The following is a 25,691-nucleotide window of genomic DNA, read 5'->3' on the forward strand; positions in this document are numbered from 1 at the left end:
CACGGCCACGACCCACTTGTCCCCGTGTTCACCGGCCGAGGGCCCGCACCAACCACCCGGCAGAAAGAAGACGGGGCCTCGGGTGCGGGGCCGAGAGGGCACGCTGCCTCGCCGGAGCCTTACCAGGGTCTGGTTGGAGAAAGGGTCGGTGTAGTTGATCCTCTGGGTGGTGCAGTTCACGTCTCCGGGCCGGCCCGGACTCCTCAGAGGTGGGATGACCTCGTAATGGTGCTTACAGCTGAGCAGCTGGGCCTGACCGGGGTACAGGGCAATCCCTGGGGGCGCAAATGGAAAAGTGAACGTCAGGAGGCACAGGCCCTGACCACACCCTAAAATCATGTCACATTCATTTGCTCACACCCACCATCAGCCTAAGTTCAGGACTCCCTGGTGACTGCAGGGGAGGGAGAAGGAAAAGGCTACAGAGGGGGGAAGCCACATCCTCTGCCCTCAGAAAGCCCTCCTCTAATGAAGGACACAGGCCTCCTCAGGGAGCCTCCCCGGCGCCTGCGCCTGCACCAGAACGCTGCTCTCTGCACGCAGAGGGGGCCTCCGCACCTGAGCCAATCCCTGGGACCCACACACCTGCAGAGTCAGTGGGAGGCCCCGATGTGGGGCTCCCAGATCTCAGGTTGTCTCTTATCTCCTGCTCTGCCTGGAGCTCCAGGTGTGCCCTCATCCCTTACCCCCCCCAAGGCTCCTCATTCACGGCTCTACTGATGGTAGCTGTTCCAACCTCAGGGGCAGGAACACTGCGAACAGCACATGCACCAGACCCAGCAGAGCTCAGAGATCAGGAAACCAGACACAGAGTAGCCCACAGATAGAGAGCAAAGGCAGGACAGTGTCAGCCACGCCAGAGAAACCCTCAGCCTCCCCACACTCACCTCTGCTCTGCTGATCCTCCTCCCAGAAAAACTCTCTTCCCATCTATTAGAGCCCAGCTCACATCCTGCCTCTGTGCAAACGGCTCCTTGCCCACCCCAGTTCTGCAGTGGCCACTCCAGGCTCTGTCTACCTCTCTCCCTGACACAGGACACACTCTACTGGGGGCCAGCGGCAGCTCTCTGGGTGTCCCTACACCCAGGCTGTGCTCAGACTCCTCCACCCTGCCCGTGGCGCTCAGCACGGGGCTAGGAGTGCAGTGGCAGCTCAGGCTGTATTTGCAAACGGATGCCCCAGACCTGCGCCCTGACACCTGTCCCAGCAGGCTCTACCTGGGGCGTCGTAGAGGTCCACTTCCTTATACGACACAGACATGACAGGGTGCTTGAGTTTCTCGCGGAAGTCTGTGATGGTCTGGTAAACCAGGAAGACGGCCACGGCCATGAGCAGCAGGTAGATGAAGATGAGCAGGACCGAGAAGACGTTCTTCAGGCAGGCCTTGCTGAAGCGGATGCTGCTGGAGGCAGACTCGCTGTCGAGGGCTGAAGGACAACAGCACACAGGTGACCCAGAGGCAGGGACAGGTGTGGCCGGGGAAGCTGGCAACCTCCAGGCCCCTTACCTGCTTTAGCAAGGGGGCAAGGTCACGGCACACCCGACCTCCCCACCCCAGCCTCCACCGACACACCTACCAACATTCACTCAGCTCCTGCTCTGTCAGGAAGGGGACCCTGAGCCGAAGGAGGCTCGGTATTGTCTCCAAGGGCTCTCTTCTCTAGAGACAGACAGTTACATTCCAACAAGGAAGCTGGCCCTCCTACCTCTCTGGCCTGAGCCCCCAGCACTCCCAGCGCCAGCTGTGCTAGATAACCTTCTGTCCCTCTAGCGTGCTCTCCACCCTGAAGCACGGCCTGAGCACTTGGCTCCCCTAGCCGGCTAACCCTTCAGGGTTCGGTTTAGAAAGGCATTTCCTCGAGGAAGCCTTCCCTGACCCCTAACTTTATTTGGGCTCCCCTCCCTCAGTGCTCTCAGGGCACCCATTTGTCCCCTATCATCACTCTGCAGTGCATTATGCCACATAACAAGTCTTAAGTAAATGTAATAAGACTGAAATCATATCAAGCATCTTATCAGATCACAATAGCATGAAACGAGAAATCAATTATAAGAAAACTAAAACACACACATAAATAACATGCTACTACACAACAAATGGGTTAACAATGAGATTCAGGAAGACATCAAAAGATAACTTGAGACAAATGAAAATGAAAACTTAATGGCCAAAAATCTATAGGCCACAGCCAAAACGATTCATAGGAAGGAGGGAAATTCACAGCAATACAGGCCGACCTCAAGTAACAAGAAAAATTCAACTAAACAATCCAATCTTAAACCTAAAGGAACTAGAAAATGAAGAACAACGTCTAAAGTGAGTGGAAGGAAGAAAATAATAAAGATCACAGTGGAAATAAACGAAAGCCTTACAAAACAATAGAAAGGATAAATGAAAACAGAAACTTGGTTCTTTGAAAAAGTAAACAAAATTAATAAGCCTTTAGTTAGACTCATCAGAAGGAAAAAAAGAGAGAGGGCCAAATAACTAAAATCAGAAAGAGGAGAGGACTGACAAATCTACACCAGAGAAATACGCAGGATGACAAGGAAATACCACCAACAATTACATGCCAACAAACTGGACAACCTACAAGAAATGGATAAATTTCTAAAAACATACGGTCTTTTCAGGCTAAATCAGGGGGAAACAAAAAAGTGAACAGGCCATTAACTACTAACCATATCAAATCAGTAACCAAAAAACTCCCTCCAAGCAAAAGTCCAGGAGCACATGGCTTCACAGGTGATTTTTACCAAACATTCAAAAAATAATTAATACCTATCCTTCTCAAACTATTTCAGAAAACTAGAGGGAAAGGCTCCCAAACTCATTTGAGAAAGCCAGCATTACCCTGATAACAACAGACAAAGACACGACCAAAAAAGAAAATTATAGGCCAATACCCCTGATGAACATAGATACAAATAGTCTTTAGCAATATATTAGCGAACTGAATTCATCAATAAGTAAAAAAGATCACATACCACAATGAAGTGGGATTTATTCACAAGATACGAGGTTGGTTCAATATCCACAAGTCAGTTAATGTGATACACCACATAAACAAAATGAACTATATTCGTCATATGATCATATCAGGAGATTTAGAAAAAGCATTGACAAAATTCAACATCCATTTATGATAAAAAATAAAATAAAATAAACAAATGGGACTAAATCAAAATAAAAATTTCTGCATAGCAAAACCATCAACAAAACAAAAAGACAACCTACTAAATGGGAGAAAATATTCACTAATGATATATCCGATAGGGGGTTAATATCCAAACTACATAAGGAACTCATAAAACTTATCACCAAAAAGACAAACAATCTAATTAAAAAATGGGCAGAGGACCTAAATAGACATTTCTCCAAAAAGGGCATACGGATGGTCAACAAATACATGAAAAGATACTCAACATCACTAACCAGCAGAGACATACAAGTTAAAGCCACAATGAGATATCACCTCATACATGTCAGAATGGCTGTCATCAATAAATCAACAAATAAGTGTTGGCGAAAATGAGGAGAAAAGGAAACCATCATGCACTGTTAGTGGGATACAAGTTGGTGCAGCAGTATAGAAGTTCCTCAAAAAATTAAAAACAGAACTGCCACATGACCCAGCAATTCCACTTCTGGGCATTTACCCAAAGAAATCCAAAAGATATAGCATTCACATGTTCACTGTAGAATTATTTACAATAGCCAAGATATGAAAGAAACCTAATAAACCAATGAGAGACAACTGGATAAAGAAGTGGTACATATATATAATGGAATATTCAGCCATAGAAAAGAATGAAGTCTTACATTCTCACAACACGCATGGACCTAGGGTATTATGCTAAGTGAAATAAGTCAGACAGACAAAGACAAATACCATATGATTTTACTTATATGTGGAATCTAAAAAACAAAGTAAATGAAGGAACAAGACTCATAGATATAAAGAACAAAATGGGAGGGGTGTGGGGGGACTGGGTGAAAAAGGTGAGGGGATTAAGAAGTACGAATTGATAGTTATAAAATAGTCACAGGGATGTAAAGTATAGCAGCACAGGGAAGATAATCAATAATACTGTAATAACTATGTATGGTGTTAGGTGGGTACTACACTTACCAGGGGGTTCACTTTGTAAGTTATATAAATGTCTAATCAGTATACTGTACACCTGAAATTAGTATAATATTGAATGTCAACTGTAATTAAAAAATTTTTAAAATACCCACAATGTTTGGGACAATAAACACTCGTAAAAATGAATGTACCTCTATGTTCATTGCAGCATTATTTACAATAGCCAAGGCATGGAAACAGCCTTAATGTCCTCCGACAAATAATATATGACACATATATACCATGGACTACTACTCAGTCATAAAAAAAAAAAAGTGTTTCCATTTGCAACAACATGAGTGGATCTTGGCCCTGGCTGAGTAGCTCAGTTAGCTAGTGTCATCCTGATACACCAACACTGAGGTTCGATCCCCGTCAGAGCACATACAAGAATCAACCGCCCTAACCCGTTTGGCTCAGTGGATAGAGCGTCGGCCTGCGGACTGAAAGGTCCCAGGTTCGATTCCGGTCAAGGGCATGTACCTTGGTTGCGGGCACATCCCCAGTAGGGGGTGTGCAGGAGGCAGCTGATCGATGTTTCTCTCTCATCAATGTTTCTAACTCTTTATTCCTCTCCCTTCCTCTCTGTAAAAAGTCAATAAAATATATTTAAAAAAAAAAAAAAGAATCAACCAATGAATGCATAAATAAGTTGAACAAAAAAATCAATATTTCTGTCTCTCTCTCTCCCCACACCTCTCCTCTTCCCCCCCCCCCTCTCTCTCTCAAATCAATAAAATAAAATTTTTTAAACATACACACATGGATGGATATTGAGAGTTTTATGCTAACTGAAATAGGTCAGAAAGAAAAGGACACAAACTGCATGATTCCACTCATATGTGGAATATAAAAACAAAATGGAGACATGCAAAGAAAAAAGCAAACTCATAGACCCGGACAACAGAATAGTGGTTACCAGAGGGGCAGGGCATTGGAGTGAGGACAAGGTTAAAGGAGGTGAAATACATGGTGACTTCCGGAGGCGAACACGCAATACTGTATATAGATGTCATACTATCAAGCTGTACACCTGAAATTTATATAATGTTATTAACCAATGTTACCCCAATAAATTTAACTTGAAATATAAGCTTTAAATAACAAGATATTAAAGTATTTGTTGTAATTATTTCATGTTACTTTATTTAAAAGCACAAAAGCAGGGTCAGCACAGAACTACTGACGTGTCCTAGGCTGGTGGCGACAAGGAAATCGTCCATTCTATAATTCTACCAACACGCATTGAGCACCAACTCTACATGCAAGACACTGTGCTAGGCGCTTTGGGAAGATACAGAGACCAGGACTGATGGTCTGTGCTACAACTGCTACAGGACTCAGAGCATGTGAAATGTGAAATGTGAAATGTGAGGCTTCCTTTACTCACAAGAAAGAAGGGAGAGCATGTGGAGAAAGGCAGAGGTCAGCAAAGGCTTTGTGGAGGAGGTCACATGGCACTGTGCCTAAAGCACCAAGAGGACTTGGAGGAAGAAGTAATTTGGGTGTTTTATTCACTAATGTTCTGAACTGAAAGACCAGAAATCTAGCCCAGTGGTTAAAACCATGAGATGTAGCCCTACCTGGCTTGGCTCAGTGGATAGAGTGTCAGCCTGAAGACTGAAGGGTCCCGGGTTCGATTCCGGTCAAGGGCACATGCCCAGATTGTGGGCTTGATGCCAGCAGGGGACGTGCAGGAGGCAGCCAATCAATGATTCTCTCTCATCATTGATGTTTCTCTCTCTCCCCCTCTCCCTTCCTCTCTGAAATCAATAAAAATATTTTTTTAAAAAACAACAACACACCCACCATGAGATGTACAGTCAGAGTGATTTGGGTTCCAGCTCTACTACTACCTATTCTGTGATCTCAGGATAAGTTACTTAATGCTCTTAAGCCTCACTTTCTTCATGTGAAAGGAAATAATCATCTCAATGTTATAGGATGCCTAAGAGAAGTATGTAAGAGAATGTTGCAAAATGCATTACAATACAGAGTGCCTGCTCAATGGATTAGTTACTGAAGAAACAGAAAGTACCCTCTACACCATAAAAAAAAAAAAAAAGCCCTCAATGATGAAGCTAGCACAAATGAAGACCATGGCACTACAACTTCTTAATAATAAAGAATTAGAAAAAATAGCACATGATCTCACTCATTTGTGGATTATAGAGAACCACATAGACTGATGAAAAGGGACAGATCCAAAGACTGAGAAACAGCGATCAGGCTATCAATCCCCAGAAGGAAAGTAGGGTAGGGCAGGGGTAAGGGGAAGAGATCAACCGAAGGACTTGTATACATGTATATAAGCCAAACCAATGGACATGGACAACAGGGGGATGGGAGCATGAGTGTGTGGGGCGGGGGGTGGGAAGGAGGTTGGGGGTTAATGGGGGGGATGAGGACACATTTGTAATACCTTAACTAATAATAAAAAAAAATAGCCGAAACCGGTTTGGCTCAGTGGATAGAGCGTCGGCCTGTGGACTGAGGGGTCCCGGGTTCGATTCCGGTCAAGGGCATGTACATGGGTTGCGGGCACATCCCCAGTGGGAGATGTGCAGGAGGCAGCTGATCGATGTTTCTCTCTCATCGATGTTTCTAACTCTCTCTCTCCCTTCCTCTCTGTAGAAAATCAATAAAATATATTTAAAAAAATAATAATAATAATAATAAAAATAAATAAATAAAATGGAGGTGGGGCAGAATACAGTGTCTTTCACATAGTAGGCATGTAATGTTTCTATATCTGTTAAATGAATGAATAACCCAAATAATAGATCAACTAAGTCTTGCAACGCTAACTAGCTACCTTTAACCTGTCAGAGAACACCAGTGCACTTCAGGCACGTAAAACTATAAACAAATTGGTGTGCCTTGCTATTTCTGGCAAAATACCTTAGAAAGTTTTTATTTTACACAGGAGTGCAAAGTCCCTGACCTGTCTGTGAGGCTCCTCCAGGCCGTAATGAACAGGCTGCTGTAGGCAGGAACGTTCCCTCTACAGCTGCAACGCAAGTGAGGAACCAGGAAGCTCCAAGAAAACCGTTGGGCAGCTGAGAGCTAAGCCACCAAGGTATGCAGCGGCTCTAGTTCTACAAAAGGAATTCAGCAACTCTCTGTTTCAACTTTATAACTGATTTCAGAGAGGAACGGAGAGGGAGAGAGAGATAGAAACATCAACGATGAGAGAGAGTTATCCATTGAGTGCCTCCTGCAGGGCATATGTCCTGACCAGGAATCAAACCGTGATCTCCTGGTTCATAGGTCGACACTCAAACACTGACCCACACAGGCCAGTCTCAATTTCACTTGTGTCCGATTCTACTTCTGCTGCTTATCAGGACTGTGTCGATTTCTGCTCCTTCATGGCTTTGCTATCTGCCTTCTCTCATGTTTCTCTCATGACCCTGCTCCACTTTACTAAGTCCCTCTCCGAGAGTCTTCCATTCAGATCTCCTCCCCAGTATCCTGTACAGGGTGCTCCGTTAGACATGTCACAAGACACGACCCTCCTTCACGCCCAGTCCATAGCCGGCTTCGCTTAGCTAGGAGCTGACATGTAGCTGGGCTACAGGCCCACAGGACCCAAAGTACGGCTCTCTGAGCACAGGGACCTACCAGCTGTTTTGTTTGAAAGGCCCCCCAGCTCCCATGGTTCATGTGGGGCCAAGGGTTCGCTTCCAAACAGGGCACATTCACTGCCATGAGCTGCTCATAACTGTAGTCAACAGGTACCAGGCTGCTACATTCTAATGGGGTTTGAAAGATCACAAAACAAAACTGAAAGAACTCCCAAGTGACTGATGTGGTGCATAACATCTGAGTAAAATTTTTAAGAGTCGATAGGGAACTAAAAGGCCATCTGGTCCAAACTCACCCCTGTGCAGTGATCTAGGTCCCGCCGCCGTAACTGGCACAATCAGACTGAGAGTCCTAGAGTCCTGACTCCTAGTCAACCCTTTCCATACATGACAGAGTGCGCGTCAGTAGTGACGATTCCAGTTACTAACTGCGATAAAAGAAGACCTGCCTGAAAGTCTATCACTGCATCACCAGCAGAACTCAGACACTTGTAAGGCAGACTGCCTACTACCTCCAGCTGAACCACACAGTGAAGATGAACAACGATGGGCATTTGTGGGCAAGATCCACCCTGTCACAAGCCAGATAAACATGACCTGAAGCGCTCTAACGTTGGTGAGGGAAAGAAATGGACCTCTCCCCCACATGCTCTTGAAATTGGGAAGGAATTTGCTTTAATTTTTTTAATGCCCTTGACCGGAATCAAACCCAGGACCCTTCAGTTGGCAGGCTGGTGCTCTATCCACTAAGCCAAACCAGCGAGGACAGGAGGTGATGCCTGCAGGAGGCACTCAATGGATAACTCTCTCTCATCGTTGATGTTTCTATCTCTCTCTCCCTCTCCGTTCCTCTCTGAAATCAATTATAAGAATCTAAGGCACAAAAAGGTCATATGACAATTGCATCACTTGGATTTGCTTCTTTTGGACAAATTACTCTCGTGGAAACACCGGTCAAGAGTTTCCTCTGTTTCACTGACAGAAGCCAAGTTTAGCTTCTTTGTAGGCCTTTCCTTGATCCACCAATTCGCATGTAATGTAAGTAAAACCTGTAACTCCTTATCATCCATATGTGCTACAGGTGTCACTCAATTCTGAAACTAGACACTACTGCATTTTTACCATTAAAAAAAAAAAGATGCTGGACATTTGACAAAATGTTCTATGCACTCTGCAGTCTGAAAAGCAAACCCTGGCTTTTTTGTGGCAAGCTGGATGAATGTATTTTTTTTAAAATATATTTTATTGATTTTACAGAGAGGAAGGGAGAAGGATAGAGAGTTAGAAACATCGATGAGAGAGAAACATCAATCAGCTGCCTCCTGCACACCCCATACTGGGGTTGTGCCTGCAACCAAGGTACATGCCCTTGACCGGAATCGAACCTGGGACCTTTCAGTCCGCAGACTGACTCTCTATCCACTGAGCCAAACCGGTTAGGGCTAGATGAATGTATTTTAAAAGTAAATATCCTGTCCTCGCTGGTTTGGCTCAGTGGATAGAGCACCAGCCTGCCAACTGAAGGGTCCTGGGTTCAATTCCGGTCAAGGACATTAAAAAAATTAAAGAAAATTCCTTCCCAACTGCAAGATGATGGTGGAGTGGGTGGAAGTTACACTCCCCTCCTCCCAGGACCATGTCAGAGTCACGGCTCAAGTACTGAAAAATCCACCTCAATAACTATCTGAAGATGCTGCAGAAGCCTCATAACTGAGGGTGCACAGAGGAACCCGCATCAGACCGGCAGGAAAGACAGGCACACAAAGGGGCTGGCCCGGCACCCACATGCTGCGATTGAGAATCCAAAGGAAGTCCCTATGGAGGAGCCAGGGCCTCAGCCCCATGTCAGGATCCTTAGCCAGAGCACTAAGGCCAGGAAAAAAACCCTCAAAATATCTGGCTATGGAAATCAGCAGGGGTTCTGTCTGCCCTGGTGAGAGGGTACTGCTCTCCTAGGGGCCATGGCACTCACCTGGGGCTCTGCAGGGGGATGGCAGCTAGAGTGGACCAGCGGGTAGAAGGTGTGAGTGACAACAGCAAGTGTCCCTGTGCTAGGTGCCACCCAGGGACGCCATCTTGGCTGAGTGGAGCATCCCCCTCCATCCATCTGCCTGGGAAGTGGCAAAGAGCCCCTCCCAGCGCGTCCTGGAAGCCCCACCCTGCCAGGAATGCACCTGGTGGTGCGGTCTGTCTCTGCCTCCAGCCTGAACCGGTGGTGCAGACTTTATTGAGGAGCTCCGGAGGAAGCTCGGGCAAACTGGAGGAGTGCCAGAGGCACACAGGGAGGGAGAGAGTTGTGCAGCTATTGGGCAAAGCCATTTCCCTTCACACGCCTGATCAGTGTCCCTGTCGCTCTGTGGAGCCTTCTCTCTTCATGGTCAAAGCCTGGTCCGTTTTAGCCTGGTGCAATCTGCAGGTCCCACCCCGCCTCAAAGGTCCACAGGTCCCAGGTGGGTGGCAGCGAGCACTGGTGTACCCTGCACTTCTGCAGAGTGGCCTCAGACCCACACTGGCATTGAGTCTGACTCTCTATCAACCTGGCGAACATCACTCCCCACTACCTAGTGACTCACTGAGAACCTGTCTCGTGCAACTCAAACACCACAGGAGGCTCTTCTGGTCACTGAGCCGAGCAGGCAGCCAGCAGGCAGAGACAGATTCCGGGAGGCTTGGGGCCTTTTACTGACCTGTCCCTGGCCTCAGTGCTGGCAGAAGCCAGTCTTGGTACACAGCTTAGGCCCTTCATGCACTTCGGCAGAAGCAGCCACAAATTGCAGATCACCTGGTAGATCCAGACAGGTAGCCCAGGGTCAGTTACAGGCATCTGACACTGACCAGCACCAGAGTCCCTCCCAAGAGGCTCCAGAACTAACAACTGGTGGCAGGCTTGGACCCCATCAGAGCACGATCCAATCAGCTCCACAGCAGCACACCCAGAGGGAGATCTCGGCAGACACCTCACCCTACTGGGGAGGATTCTGCTTAATGGGGTCAGCCCTTGCACAGCAGCTCGCACACTGTGATTGTAGTCAATCCTCACAGTCAGTTGCCCTGAAGGTCAACTGTACACACAGATGACTCAACAGCAATCAAGACTCAACAGGAGGGGTCACATCACCCACATGGGGGACATTCCTGAAGCACCAAAAACAGGTGACTAGAGAGACCATGCCGTTGAGCCCAAAGGCCACCTTACCAAGGCTGCAAGGCACAGCAGATCTCCATAATATACAGAAACAAATGCTGAGAGGCAGCCAAAATGGGAAATAACAATAAACGTGCCCCAAATAAAAGAACAGGGGAAATCCCAAGGAAAAAAATGAAAAGGAGACAGACAATATGTCAAACACAGAGTTCAAAACTTAGTGGAAGAATAGATGCACTCAGTGAGAACTTAAACACAGAGACAGTAAGCATAAAAAGGGCACAGAAAACATAAAAAAGAACCAGTCAGAAATGAATACACTAGAAGAGCGGTTCTTAACCTGTGGGTCGCGACCCCTTTGACGGTCGAACAACCCTTTCACAGGGGTCGCCTAAGACCATCCTGCATATCAGATATTTACATGACAATTCATAACAGTAGCAACATTACAATTATGAAGTAGCAACGAAAATAATTTTATGGTTGGGTCACAACATGAGGAACTGTATCTAAAGGGCCAGAAGGTTGAGAACCACTGCACTAGAAGGGCTATATAGCAGATTAGATGAAACAGGATCAAATCAGTTATTTGGAAGGCAAGGTAGCAGAAAGCATCTAATCAGAGCAAGGGGCATTTTTTTTTTTTTTAATAATGAAAAATGAGGATAGTTTAAGGGACCTCTGGGACAACATAAGCATAATAACATCCATATCATAGAAGTACCAGAAGGAGAAGAAACTGTAAAGAAATGGGAAAAAATATTTTATTCCAAGAGAAACAACAACAAAAAGCTGGAGTAGCAATATTTACATCAGACAAAATAGACTTTAAAACCAAGGCTAAGAGACAAAGAATAGCATTACATAATGATAAAGGGAGCAATCCATCAAGAGAATATAAACCTTGTAAACATTTATGCACCCAACATAGGAGCACCTAATATATAAAGCAAATATTGATGGACTTAAAGGGAGAGAAAGACACAGTAGGAAACTTTAACACCCTTTAACATCAATGGAAAATCAACAAGGAAACAGTGGGATTGAATGACACATAAGACCAGATGGCTTAATTGATACTTTCACAGCATTTCACCCCTGAGCAGCAGGATATACATTCTTTTCAAGCGCAGCCCTAGCTGGTTTGCACACGTACATTTCCAGGATGGATCACATGTTAGGACACAAAATAAGTCAAAATAAATATAAGAAGACTGAAATCATATCAAGCTTCTTCTCTGACCATAATGGTATGGATCTAGAAATCAATTACAAGAAGAAAACTGAAAAACACACAAACACACGGAGGCTAAATAACATGTTACTAAACAATGAATGGCTTATCAATGAGATCAAGGAAGAAATCAAGATACCCTGAGACAAATAAAAATGAAAATACAACAACCCAAAATCTATAGGACACAGTGACAGAGTCCTAAGAGGGAAATTCATAGCAATACAGGCCTACCTCAAGTAACAAGAAAAATCTCTTATAAACAATATAACCTTACACCTAAAGGAACTAGAAAAAGAAGAAAACACAAAGCCCAAGTTGAGTAGAAGAAAATAATTAGGATCAAAGGGGAAATAAACAAAATAGAATCTTAAAAAAAAAAAAAAAAAAAAGGGAGTGGATTCTTTGAAAAGAAAAACAAGATTGATAAACCTTTACTCAGACTCATTAAGAAAAAGAGAGGACCCAAATAAAACCAGAATGAAAGGGGAAAAGTAACAACTGACACCAGAGAAATACAAAGAATTTTAAGAAAATACGAACTGCCAACAAACTGGTTAATCTGGAAAAACTGGATAAATTTCTAGACATATACAATCTTCCAAGACTGAATCAAGAAGAAACTGGAAATCTGAACAGACTGATTATAGCTCATGAAATTGAAGCAGTAATAAAAAAAAGAGAGAGAGAGAGAGGAAAAAAAAAAACGAGGAAAAAAAACCCCACCTCCCAACAAACAAAAGTCCTGGACTGGATGTCTTAACAGGTAAATTTTAACAAACATTCAAAAAAGACTTAATACCTATCCTTCTCAAACTACTTTAAAAAATTCAAGAGGAGAGAAGACTCCCAAGCTCATTTTATGAGACCAGCATTATCCTGATTCCAAAACCAGATAAAAACACTACGAAGAAAGAAAATTATCGGCCAGTATCCCTGATGAACATAGATGCAACAATCCTCAACAAAATATTAGCAAACAGCTCTAGCTGGTTTGGCTCCGTGGATAGAGCATAGGCCTGTGGACTGAAGGGTCCCAGGTTTGATTCCGGTCAAGGGCACAGGAGGCAGCTGATCAATGATTCTCTCTCATCATTGATGTTTCTATCTACCTCTCCCTCTCCTTTCCTCTCTGAAATCAATAAAAATATATTTTTTTAAACATTAGCAAACAGAATTCAGCAATACATTATAAAGTTCATATACCATGGACAAATGGGATTTATTTTGGGGATGCAAAAGATGATTAAATATTCATAAATCAATTAATGTGATACACCACACCAACAAAATGGAAGATAAAAATTATATGATCGCTGAAACCGGTTTGGCTCAGTGGATAGAGCATCGGCCTGTGGACTGAAGGGTCCCAGGTTCGATTCCGGTCAAGGGCATGTACCTTGGCTGCGGGCACATCCCCAGTAGGGGGTGTGCAGGAGGCAGCTGATTGTTGTTTCTCTCTCATCGATGTTTCTGACTCTCTATCTCTCTCCCTTCCTCTCTGTAAAAAATCAATAAAATATATTTTTTAAAAAAATTATATGATCATATCAATAGATGCAGAAAAAGCATTTGACAATCCAGCACCCATTTAGGATAAAAACTCTCAACAAAGTGGGAACAGAGGGAACATAACTCAACATAATAAAGGCCATATATGACAAACCCACAGCTGATATCATCTTCAAATGGGAAAAAATAAAATTGTTTTCCTTAAGATCAGGAACAAGACAGGGATGTCCACTTTCACCACTCCTATTCAACATAGCACTGGAAGTCCTAACCACAGCAATCAGACAAGAAGAAGAAATAATAGGTATACAAATTAGAAAGAGGTAAAACTGTCATTATTTGTAGACGACATGGTACTGTATATAGAAAACCCTAAATGTTCCAACAAAAACAACTAGAACTAATAAATGAATTCAGTAAAATAGCATGATACTAAATATTCAGAAATGGGGTGTAGTTCATGCACCAATAATGAACTAACAGAAACTAAGAAAACAGTCATCACATTTACATTAAAAAAAATACCTAGGAATAAATTTAATCAAGGAGGTAAAAGACTTATACTCAGAAAATTATAAGAAATCAAAGGAGATAATAATAAATGGAAGCTGACAACAAGCTTATGGTTATGAAGAATTAAAATAATTAAAATGTCCATACTACCCAAAGCAATTTATAGATTCAATGCAATTCCTATCAAAATACTGATGGCATTTTTCACAGAAGTAGAACAAATAACCCAAAAATGTGTGTGGAAACACAAAAGACTCAGAATAGCAATTTGAAAAAAACAACAATGAAGTAGGAGGTATCACACTACCTGATATCAAACTATACTACAAGGCTATAATAATTAAAAACAGCATTATACTGGCATAAAAACAGACACATAGATCAATGGGACAGAATAGAGAACCCAGAGATAAACCCCTATATGGTTAATTACTCTTTGACAAAGGAAGAGATAACATACAATGGAGTAAAGACAGTCTATTCAATAAATGGCATTGGGAAAATTGAACAGACACATGCAAAAAAATGAAACTAGACCGCCTTTTTACATCATATACAAGAATAAACTCAAAATGGCTTAAAGACTTAAATGTAAGGTCTGAAACCATAAAACTCCTAATGGAAAACTTAAGCAATAAAATCTCGGACATTACTCTTAGCAATATTTTTTCTGATATATCTCGGGCAAGGAAAGCAAAGGAAATAATAAACAAATGGGACTACATCAAAATAAAAGTTTTTGCACAGCAAGGGAAACCAATAAAATGAAAAGACAACCTACTGATTGGGAGAACATATTTGCCAATATTATATCCAATAAGGGGTTAACAGCCAAAATTAATAAAGAACTCAGACAACTCAACACCAAAAAAAACAAACAACCCAATTAAAAAGTGGGTAGAGGACCTGAAAATACACTTCTCTAAAGAGAACATACAGATCGCCAATAGACATCTGAAAAGATGCTCAACATCACCAATCATCTGAGAAATGGAAATTAAAACCACAATAAGATGCCACTAACACCTGTGAGAAAAGCTATCATTAATAAATCAACAAACACATGTTGGGGAGGATCTTGAGAAAAGGGAACCCCAGTGCACTGCTGAGGGGAATGCAGATTGGTGCAACCACTATAGAAAACAGTGTGAAGGTTCCTCAAAAACATTCAAAATGGACCCGCCTTATGACCCAGTGTTTCCACCTCTGGGTATATATCTGAAGTCACCGAAAACACTAATTCAAAAGAACATATGCACCCCTATGTTCATTGCAGCATTATTTCCATAGCCAAGAATCGGAAGCAACCCAAGTGCCCATCAGGAAACAAATGGATAAAAAGCAGTGGTACAAGGAAATACAGTAAACCCCCAATTTAATGGACTTTGGATTTAAAGGACAAAATGTCCAGTCTATAAGTCATATGTGAAAATTAACACCCTGTTAATTTTAAAATGCTTTTAACCAAGATGTGTTTATAATTAAACTTACAAGGTATTTTTTTGTTGTTATTTTTAACAAATTTTAGCAAATGGCCATATGTTGGAAAAAACACTGTAGTAATTTCGCTAACATAAATAAGTATTACATATCTACAACTATACATACTTAAATCCACTTGTAAACAATGTTCGGGGAATGATTACCACGTGATCACACCGCATCTCGCACAGTAACTATCACCAGTTCTGTTGCTGCATGGCGTGACAACCTGCAGCAGTTTTAACGTGTGCCCTGGTTATTCCCAGGAGCACTAAGCCACGCCCCAGTTGTCTGCATTTGTTTACTCTTGGTGACCAGTGAATGCATGCGTTTACTAGACCTATTCAGTATAAATTTAAAATTACAGTAATACATACAGAAAACTTTTCTGTGAAATTTAACTTTTCATACATACTTACTTTTAATTACACAAACATGTCTACATAAGTAAAAAGAGGTAAACCAATTCGTCAATTGTTTAACATATGCATTGGGAAACCTACTTTATTATATAACGGACTTCAGGCTTCAATGGACACTCCCTCACCCGAACTAGTCCTTTCTATCAAGGTTTTACAGTATTACTTGGCCATAAAAAAGAATGAACTCTCACCATCTGCAACAGCATGAATGGACCTAGAGGGTATTATGCTAAGTGAAATAAGCCAGAGAAAGACAAATAGCATACGTGGAATCTAATGAACAAAATAAACTAACAAAACTGAAACACTTATAGATACAGAGAACAAACTGACGGAGGCCAGAGGGGATCGGCGTTGGAGGGCCAGGATGCAATAAGGCGATGGGATTAAGAAGTGCTAATTGCTAGTTACAAAATAGGCATGGGGGTGTACAGTACAGCATAGGGAATATAGTTATTAATACTGTAGCAACTAACTATGCTGTGAGCCAGGCACTTGAGTTATACGGAACACTTTGCAACCTATATGAATGTCTATCTGCTGTATGCCTAAAACTAACACAAAATAGTTTTGAATGCAAACTGTAATAGAAAAATAATTTTTTAAATTATATTTCCTTTATATGCATATAAACTTGAGGTAGTAGCAAGACAAAAATAATGCACAAATGTTCTTGAAAGAAAGTAACTTTTGAGTTTTGTAAAACCTACAACACAACTGCTTCAAAAACCCACACTTCCCAGACAGTAAGTCTGGCCATTAAAGGGATCTGTGACAGCAATTCACTTTCTGAAAACAAGCTGGGTTTTGTGCTCAGAGGAAGGAGAACTGGGTGGCTACCTTGCAGAAAGCACTGGGCAAAGGTGCATTCTGAGTGCAAAGAAGGAGTGACAGTTTTTGTCTCTTCTTCTCTTTAGTGACTGTTTTTGGTTTTGGTTTTTTGAGATAGGTTTACATACCATAACATTACCCTTTTAAAGTGAATATATTTCATAGTTCTTAGTATATTCACAAGGTGTGCAACCATCACCACTATCTAATTATCTAACCCAAAAAGAAACTCCATAATCTTTTGTAGTCCTTCCTCCTCCTCCTTAGTCCCTGCTAACCAATAATCTACTTTCTGTCTATGGAATTGCCTATTCTGGACAATTCACATAAAGAGAAACATTCGATATGTGGCCTTTGGGTCTGACTTCTTTCATTTAATGTTTTCAAGACTCATCCATGTCATAGCATAATCAATTCTTCATTCCTTTTTATTGCCAAGTAACATCCCACTATATTAACGTACTATTTATTCATTCATTGGATGGTGGACACCTGGGTTGTTTCCATCTTTTGGCTATTATGATTAATGCTGCTATGAACATTCTTATACAAGTTTTCGTGTGGATGCAAGTCTTCCTTTCTCTCGGATATATACCAGGATTGGAATTGCTGGGTCACAGGATAACTCTGTATTTAACCTCTTGAGGAACTGCCAGGCTGTTTTCCACAGCAACTGCACCATTTTACATTCCCACCAGCAATGTACAGGTGTTCTCGTTTCCTGATATCCTCACCAAAACTGGTTATGGTTCGTCTTATTGATTATAGCCATCTTAGTAGGTTGAAGTGGTATCTCCTTGTGGTTTAAATTTGCATTTCCCTGATGATTAATGGTGTTGAGCATCTTCTCATGTGCTTATTATCAATCATTTGTATATCTACAGAAAAAAACTTCATCTTTCAAAGTCTGCCCTCCCTCCTCCTTCCTGCATCTGTCCTTTCCTAATTGGAGGCAAGAGGACAGTGCAGGGTACAGAAGGCAGAAGAATGGCCCATCAAGGATTCCAAAGTCCTAACTCTTGGAACCTGTAAATGTGTCCAGTTATGCGCCAAAGAGAAATTAAGGCAGAAAGATGGGATTAAAGTTGCTCACCATGTACCTTAAAACAGGGACATCATCTTGGAATATCTGGGTACACCCAATGTAATCCCAAGGGCTCTTTAAATGTGAAAGAGGGAGGCAGAAGTCAGTGGCAGAATGACAATATGTGAAAAATACTCCATCCGCCACTGCTGGTTTGAAGGTGAAAGAAGGGCCACAAGCCCAGGAATTGGGGCAGCCTCTAACGCTGGAAAGTCCACTACAACAGATGTCCCCCTGGAGCCTCAGGAAGGAACGCAGGTCTGCCAACACCTCCACTATAGCCCAGGGAGACCCATTTGGGACTTCTGACCTCCAGAACTGCAAGGTACTTGTGTTGTTGTAAACCACTAAGTTTGTGGTAATTTGTTACAGAAACATAGACACTAACATTCAAGGCTTTTAAACTGTTCTCCCCAGGCAGTGCCTAGGAGCAGTGATGGCAAACCTTTTGAGCTCGGCTGTCAGCATTTTGAAAAACCCTAACTTGACTCTGGTGCCGTGTCACCTATAGAAATTTTTTTATATTTGCAACCATAGTAAAACAAAGATTTATATTTTTGATATTCATTTTATATATTTAAATGCCATTTAACAAAGAAAAATCAACCAAAAAAAATGAGTTCGCGTGTCATCTCTGACACGCATGTCATAGGTTCACCATCACTGGCCTAGAGTCAGAGTGGGGGCAGTCATGCGACTACCTACCTTTTATATATTGGCCTTTAGTAAAAAGATGCTTTAAATATTTTTTAAAACCACTGGTGCAGCAGAAAGAGTTTGAGGTCAGAAAGAACTTGACCCAGTCTGCTTGTTTACCAGCCACGTGATCGTCCCACACTATTTAACCTTGGGGCAATGGCTATGACAGTGCCTGGCCCAGAGGTCGCAATCAGTAAACATCAGCTGCCCTTCCAGCCTCCTTCCTTCTCCAAAGTCTTCTCTAAGGATTAGACACAACCGCAGAATTTCCTGTCCCGTTCTCCTCCCCTACAAATACTAGAACGAAGAGGAGCAGAATCCCACCTCCCCCGACCCACCCAAGAAGCTAGAGTCTGACTGAGCCTTCATTCACTTATTCAACAAATATTTATTGCATGGCCAGGGCTAAAGAAGTGAGCAAAACAGACTGGTCTCCACCATCAGGGAGCTTACATTCCAGTAAAATAGACAGATATTAATCAGTCAGGCAAACAAATACACCACCCTATCAGCAACAGCTACAAGGGCGAGGGGCACAGGCTATACAGTGACAGTGTGGGAGGGTGGGAAGTGATCTAGTTGGGAGGTCACAGAAGGCTTTGTAGAAAAAAAAAATGAGTGAGCTGAAGAATGATTAGGCATCCACTAGGTGATGGAAGGAAGAGAACTCCAGGAAGAGGAATTCCCTCCGATGGCGGGAGGGAATGAGCGCAAGATAAAAGAAGGCAGGCCCAGCTAAGAGGCAGAGCAAATGGTGAAGAAGGGAAGGAAGGAAGGAAAAAAGAATGACTCCCAGGTTTAACTGGGTGGGCAGTGGTGCCCTCCCTCCTCTCTAAAATAAATCTCGGAAACAGGAAACACTGGAAGAGGGTCAAGTGGGGAGATCAGGAGGGCGAATCTGGATGTGTGGAGTTCAGGGTACCTCTGGAACAGCTAAGCAGAGCTATCACCTGGGCATTTGGATATACAGGGTAAATATGTCCAGAGTTTATCAGTCACCGCTGGGCGAGAGATGTGAGCATGGCAGGTACATGTGAGCAAGCAGTGGGTGAAGCAGGGGAGGAAGAGGTGGTCAACGGTGTCAGAGGTTCCTGCAAGGCTCCATAAGGGGCCCCCTGACTGACAGGACCCTGCTCGCCCAGCTGGGCGACTATCCTGGAGAGGTCTGATATCGGAGAGGTGGTGCCTATTAGATATTCTTCCAGAGGCTCTGGGAAGTGACCCAGATATTACGGGCTCAGCTACTACCTGCTTCTTAGGGGAAAACTAACAGAAGAGCAGACTCCCAAAGTCCTTGCTATTGTATCCAAAGACCTGACCGCAGGAACTGGCTCACACGCGGGTACAGAAAATGGAAGATACGGGCCTAGGCACAGCCTCTGTCCCAGGCTGGTTAAATATGCATAGCTTTAAAACTAGGGCACCACCTAAGATCCGACACCAAGGCGCAAACGGGGGCTCCTCCTCTGCCACGGTACCCACAGGCAAGGTGCCTGGCCCGGGCTTCCCGCTGCAGCAGCAGCACCCACCATTTTCCCACCCTTCACCCCAGACTGAACCCACTTACCTGGTAAGATTCCTGAACCCTGGACTCTGACTGCCTCCTTTTCCTGCTCTTCTGCCCGCTCTGAGTTCTCAACCACCTGATCCAACTCCTCACTCAGCTAAAGGAAGACAAAGGGGACAAACAGGTCAGCCACATCCGCCTTGCTTTTCCAGACTAGACTAGGAAAGCAGAAGCTGCTTCTCACTTAATCATCACACACACACACAATAATCCCATAGTGTAGGGTGTCCTACCAATTCTGAAGCTCAGAAACTCAAGTAACTTCCTGTATATTCATTTCCTAGAGGTGCCATGACAAGCACCACAAACAGGGTGGCTTAAAACAATAGACATATATTCCAGCAGGGCTGTCCCTTCTGAGGGCTGTGAGGGGACTTTCCCTGCCTCTCTCTCTGCCTCTCATAGTGGCCAGCATCCTCGGTGTTCCTTGGTTGTAGCTGCAACTACCTCCAATCTGTGCCCGCATCGTCACATGGAGTCTCTGTATAAAGACACTCTTCATACTGGATGTGGGCTCACCCTACTCCAGTATGACCTCATCTTAACTAATTACATCTACAATGACCCTATTGCCTAATAAGGCCACATTCTAAGGTACTGGGGGTTAGGACTTCAACACATTTCGGGGGGAAGGGGACACAATTCAACACATCACTTCCCGTGGCCATAGATGCACGAGTCAAATCCAAGTTGGCCTAGTTCCAAAGCCCATGATCTTAACCACTTCCCAGAGGAGGAGGAAATGCAGCGTGGAGCCTGCTGAGCAAGAGGGAACAGGGAAGAGGGTGTCAGAGCTCTCCAGACTCTGGCCAGCGTTCACTGATGCAGGCAGCACAGGGCAGAACAAAGTGGGAAGGGCCAGTCCATTTCAGGGGCAGATACTCCTTAGCTGCCAGTAAGCAGGCAACCTCAACCTCACTCCATCAGTGTTCTCACCTGTCAAATGGGGGAAATGATGCCCTGAGGAGACTGGCAGAAAGGATACAACGATAACCAACAAGTCTCTGCAGTATTGAGGAGGAGGGGGGTAGGAGAGGTCAAGACCAGAGAGAGAGGAGGAGCTATCACTGCATTGGGATGAGAGGAGGGGAGAGCTATCCCTAATATTTGCTTACATCCACACTGTAAATGTCTAGGGCAGGGGTGGGTAAACTTTTTGACTCGAGGGCCACAATGGGTTCTTAAACTGGACCGGAGGGCCGGAACAAAAGCATGGATGGAGTGTTTGTGTGAACTAATATAAATTCAAAGTAAACATCATTACATAAAAGGGTACGGTCTTTTTTTTTTTAGTTTTATTCAAACTACGTGGGCCGTAGTTTGCCCACGGCTGGTCTAGGGTCTCAAGATATTTTTCATTAAAAATTTATCTCCAGCCTGGCTGGTGGGGCTTAGTGGTTGAGCATCAACCAAGGGGTTTGACTGGGTTGTGGGCTCAATTCCCAGTAGGCGGTGTGCAGGTGTTTCTCTCTCATCAATTCTTCTATCCTTCTCCCTCTCTCTCTAAAAAAAATCAGTAAGAACATATTTTAAAAATTCATCTCCAATAGACATGAGTTAAATAAAGCCCTATGCCTCTATTATTCTTGCAGGTCCCTCTCCATGCCTCCACTCCTGCCCCTTAGGTAAAACTCCCAGCTTTAAAGCCTTCCAGTCCCAAAAGAAAAGAAAAGGTGGGAGAGGGCTGGGAGGCTAAAGAAGTCACCATGAGACTCAGGATGCTAATAGCAGCACAGATCAGGAGGTCCCAGGAGCCTTCACTGGTCAAAGGGAAGAGAGGACGACAGTCCCAGGAAGGCCCAAATTCTCTACTCCAAGCATCAGTGCAGCTTAAGCCAGGTGGCAACACTCGCCTCACCCAATTCCCCTCTGATTACCTGCAGCTATGTTGAGCCCACCTCCTGGCCTGCCCCAGCCGAATTCTCAGCACGCCCCATCCCCTAAAGCCAAAATCTCCACTCAGCAAAGAAACCTAACTCAAAGCTTGGTCCACTCTCAGGATGATCCAGGAAAGAAAGCTGCAGGCCACCCTCTGGGCGGCCGCTTTCTTTTGAAGGCGAGAGATAGGAATTGCAGAAAAGGCCCCTCAAGAAAGGGGAGGCATCCTTGCAGTGCCTTGCACCGTGAAGGTACCCCCAGATACCAATCGATTCAGCCTCTGGCCTTGCCCTGCAAGCAGGAGAACTGCCTAAATTTTAATCAACATTTTAGGTGATCAGTGAGGAGACAGACTGCAGGCTGCTGTGGTCGGTGAGGGACGTGATCCCGTAAACAGGGACACCTACGCTCCCTAGAAGCAGGAGCCGCACATGCGCTGTTAACAGGGCTAGTATTTCATTCACCTGCCAGGCTCTGAGCTAAGCACTTCCCACAAACCCACTCACCTAACCCACAAAACCCCAGGAGACGGCCTACCGTTACCTTCATTTTGCAGATAAAGAAATGAGGCTGAGAGAAGTTAAATGACTTGATAAAAGTCAAACAGCAAGAGTTAGAGCCCGGATAGAAACAGGGAGTTTTTCACTTCAAAGTCCTAGTATTTATCCACTATGGTCTCCTCCCTAGAACCCTGAAAGCTTTCAGTCAGGGAGAGACACTACTCATTCCCCAGGATTCCCCCACTGTCCAGGACGTGAAATCTAGGGGCCCGAGAATCCACATCGCTGGTTAAAAGCCCAGCGGGCTCCGTTTGGATAAAAGAACGAGGTGGGATAAAGATGATGGTAGGAGAAATATAAAAAGTTGTCCCAAAGTCACATTCCAGCCCAACTCCTACACTACAAAATGGCCAGCCAGTCTCAGGCAACTCTCACCTGACTGCAATTCAGCTGCCTCTTCTACTATGGGGCTAAGCCACCTGTTTGTATAGTCCACACTGTCACTGACAAATGGAGACATGGACATCATACTGGTCAGCACAGCAGCAAGTTTACCTGAAAAGGACAGGCAGCAGCTAGACTGGTATGGGAAGTCAGTCTCCAAAGAGCGAGTGGGATTTGAGACTCTCCCCTTGAATAATTGGGGCTTTTCATCAATGGAGCTGGAGAAGCGGTTAAAGGAGAAATGGTGTGAGCACAGGCATAGAGGCCAGAAAGCAGAAGCACATTTTTAGACATGAGCTTCCAAGTGCAGCCAGAACCTGGGTGGGTGAGGAGATGAAGGCAATGGGGGATACAGCCGCTGAGCTGTGCAGGGCTTGTAAAGCTTGGTGAGAAGTTTGGGCTGTTCTGAGTAGGCCAAGGGCAACATCAGGTGTATGGAAAAAAGGAATGCTCTGGGGTCAAGGCAGGGCCTCAAAGCGAATCTGCACACTCACACAGCGTGGGGAGACCAAAGGGGGAGGTGAAACAGGATCACACTCAGGTGGTTAGAGCGGATTCAGGGACACAAGCGGGAGGACTGGGAATGTGGCACTGCCTGAACTTGGCAAGTGTGTGTGTGTGGGGGGGGGGGGGGGGAGCACACAGGGAAGAAAGATGACGGAGGTTTGGGGCCTGCGAGGAGGAGGAGGAAGAGGAAGAGGAGGAGGAGGAGGAGGAGGAGGAGAAGGAGGAGGAGGAGGAGGAGGAGGAGGAGGAGGAGGAGGAGGAGGAGGAGGAGAGGGAGAGCAGTTCACTAGTCGCCGTAGGAGTCAGAAGGAAGAGCTGGTTTGAGGGGAAAGCTGGCTCAGGACAGGCAAGAAAGAGACAAAGAACTGGAAAGTGATCGTTAAAGTCGCGGGAGGAGGTGAGACCGGAGAGAGACAGAGTGGAGCGAGAAGCCCCTATGTCGGTGAAAGCATACTTTAAAGTCAGGCGGCCACCAAAACAAGATGTAATTATCCCTATCATTATCAGCTGCAGGGGCCACGAGGCCTGGGGCTGGAGGAGGGCTGATGCCCACCGCGCATCCACCCTAGCGGGGAGCAGGGCGCAGGCGCTCCCACTTGTTGCAAACAACACTGGGGTCCCCGAGGCCAAGCCGGGTCCCGCCCGGGCCCGTCGCGAGGCCGCCGGGTCCGACGAGGCTTTAATCATTCACCTGCTGGTGACGAATCGCCGCTCCGAGGGGGTGAGGGGTGGGGGCAGCTCTGGCCGAGCAACGGCAGCATCCGGCCGCTTCCCGCCTGCTCTGCCCCTCCTCTGCACTGGGGGACCCCTCTGCACGCGGGAGCCCCAATCTCGACGCACTCACCAGCTCCTCCGCAGCCCCCCCGCCCCGCACCCCTCCCGCTCAGACTCCCAGACTCCCGGGACCCGCTCCTCCGCTACATAGGAAACTTTGTTTCCGCCCCGCGTCCAACCCAAGCTTTGTACCTCCTGGTAGGATGTGGAGAGCTCTTGCCGGATCATGGCACTGACGGGAGCTAAGCACACCAGAGCCCGCTACGCCCCGGAGCGAAGACCGCAGCCGCAGCGCCGGGACCTGCCGGCTCCGCGAGGTGCTACGCGTTCTGAGGGGCGGTGCCGAGACCTGGCGGGGAGGCACTCGGCGCATGCGTCTTGCTCCCGCCGCAGCTGGGGCCGCGAAAGGGTTGCTGGGAAATGTAGTTCTGCGCGGAGGGCACTCCTCAGCACCCAAGCTTCAGCGAAGCCGGCGCTTACCCAGAACCCGGCACAACCCTGGCGTTAGGGGCACGTGCTCTCTTTCTCTCTCACTTCCTCTCTTTGTTGAAGAGAGAGGGACGGAGAATATTAGTGGAAAGTGGAACAGGGGTCCCCAGATCAGATGAGTAGGAGAGCCTAATCTATCATTGCAAGAGGAAGGTTATAACCGTAGTAAATATCTGGAGAACACTTTTTATGTTAAAAGCACTTTCACGCACTTAATGCCCTTGATCCTACCAGGACCCCCTGTAAGGGGGGCATTTTTCTTCCTGTTTTCCAGATGCAAAAACTGAGATACCTTGTTTGAGAAAGGATAGCAGGGAGGCAGTGATCAAGTGAAGATTATTTAATCCAGGAATGGACTATAGAATCCAAGTTCTTTTCATTATTTCTAGGCAGACACTTGGATTTAGAACCTCTAGGTTCTTGTCCTGGCTCTGCTCCTCCCCCTCAGGTTTGTAATGCTCTGAGCGTTCCTCTCTTGCCTTAAAATGCAACTGCTAACCCTGTCCTGCTTCACCTGGCTTTCTGAGAGCCAAAAGAGATCAGGCACAAAAAAACCCAAGGCGCTGTTCACCACGCAGAAGCCTCGCGCCCTGAATTTGGTGGAGAATTGGGCGTTTGCCCTGTGGCAGAGTGACCTGGGACCCCCTCCTCCCCACTGCCTGAACAGCTGTTCCCTGTGGCCGCCCTGGGCCGCGTGGTGGTGAAGCAGATAAACGTTGCTTATGCCTTGGTGAATGCTGCTCTGTGTCACCGGCAGCTGCAGCTCTGCCAGCCGTTGCACTCAGGCCACTCAGGGCCTCTTTCCTCCTCAGAGGCACCACAGTAGCACCAACCACGTCAGAGCACCCTGGGCCTCCCAGTACGCTAGCAGTGAAAGGCCTCCATCATCTCTC

At 45.3% G+C, this 25,691-nt stretch overlaps 1 protein-coding gene across 8 annotated transcripts in view; it reads right to left on the reverse strand.

The window, feature by feature from the left end:
- The window catches only part of PACC1 (proton activated chloride channel 1), a 33,769-nt gene extending 9,121 nt beyond the window's left edge, over nt 1-24,648 (reverse strand). For 6 of the 8 annotated variants that reach the window (XM_036343194.1, XM_036343191.1, XM_036343190.1 and 3 more), the window contains exons 1-4: nt 24,502-24,648; nt 20,207-20,303; nt 1,218-1,427; nt 124-275 (exon numbers count right to left, since the gene is read on the reverse strand). In XM_036343194.1, the coding sequence (XP_036199087.1) occupies nt 124-275; nt 1,218-1,427; nt 20,207-20,303; nt 24,502-24,537 (495 nt within the window). In that variant the 5' untranslated portion in view covers nt 24,538-24,648. Of the gene's footprint in view, nt 1-123; nt 276-1,217; nt 1,428-20,206; nt 20,304-23,019; nt 23,134-24,501 lie in introns of those variants that run through there. The other 2 variants (XM_036343192.1, XM_036343193.1) reach the window with 2 other exon arrangements.
- Nucleotides 24,649-25,691: the final 1,043 nt, after the last annotated feature.

Source organism: Myotis myotis, unplaced genomic scaffold (genome assembly GCF_014108235.1).
Source record: "Myotis myotis isolate mMyoMyo1 unplaced genomic scaffold, mMyoMyo1.p scaffold_m19_p_18, whole genome shotgun sequence".
Lineage (NCBI taxonomy): Eukaryota > Metazoa > Chordata > Mammalia > Chiroptera > Vespertilionidae > Myotis > Myotis myotis.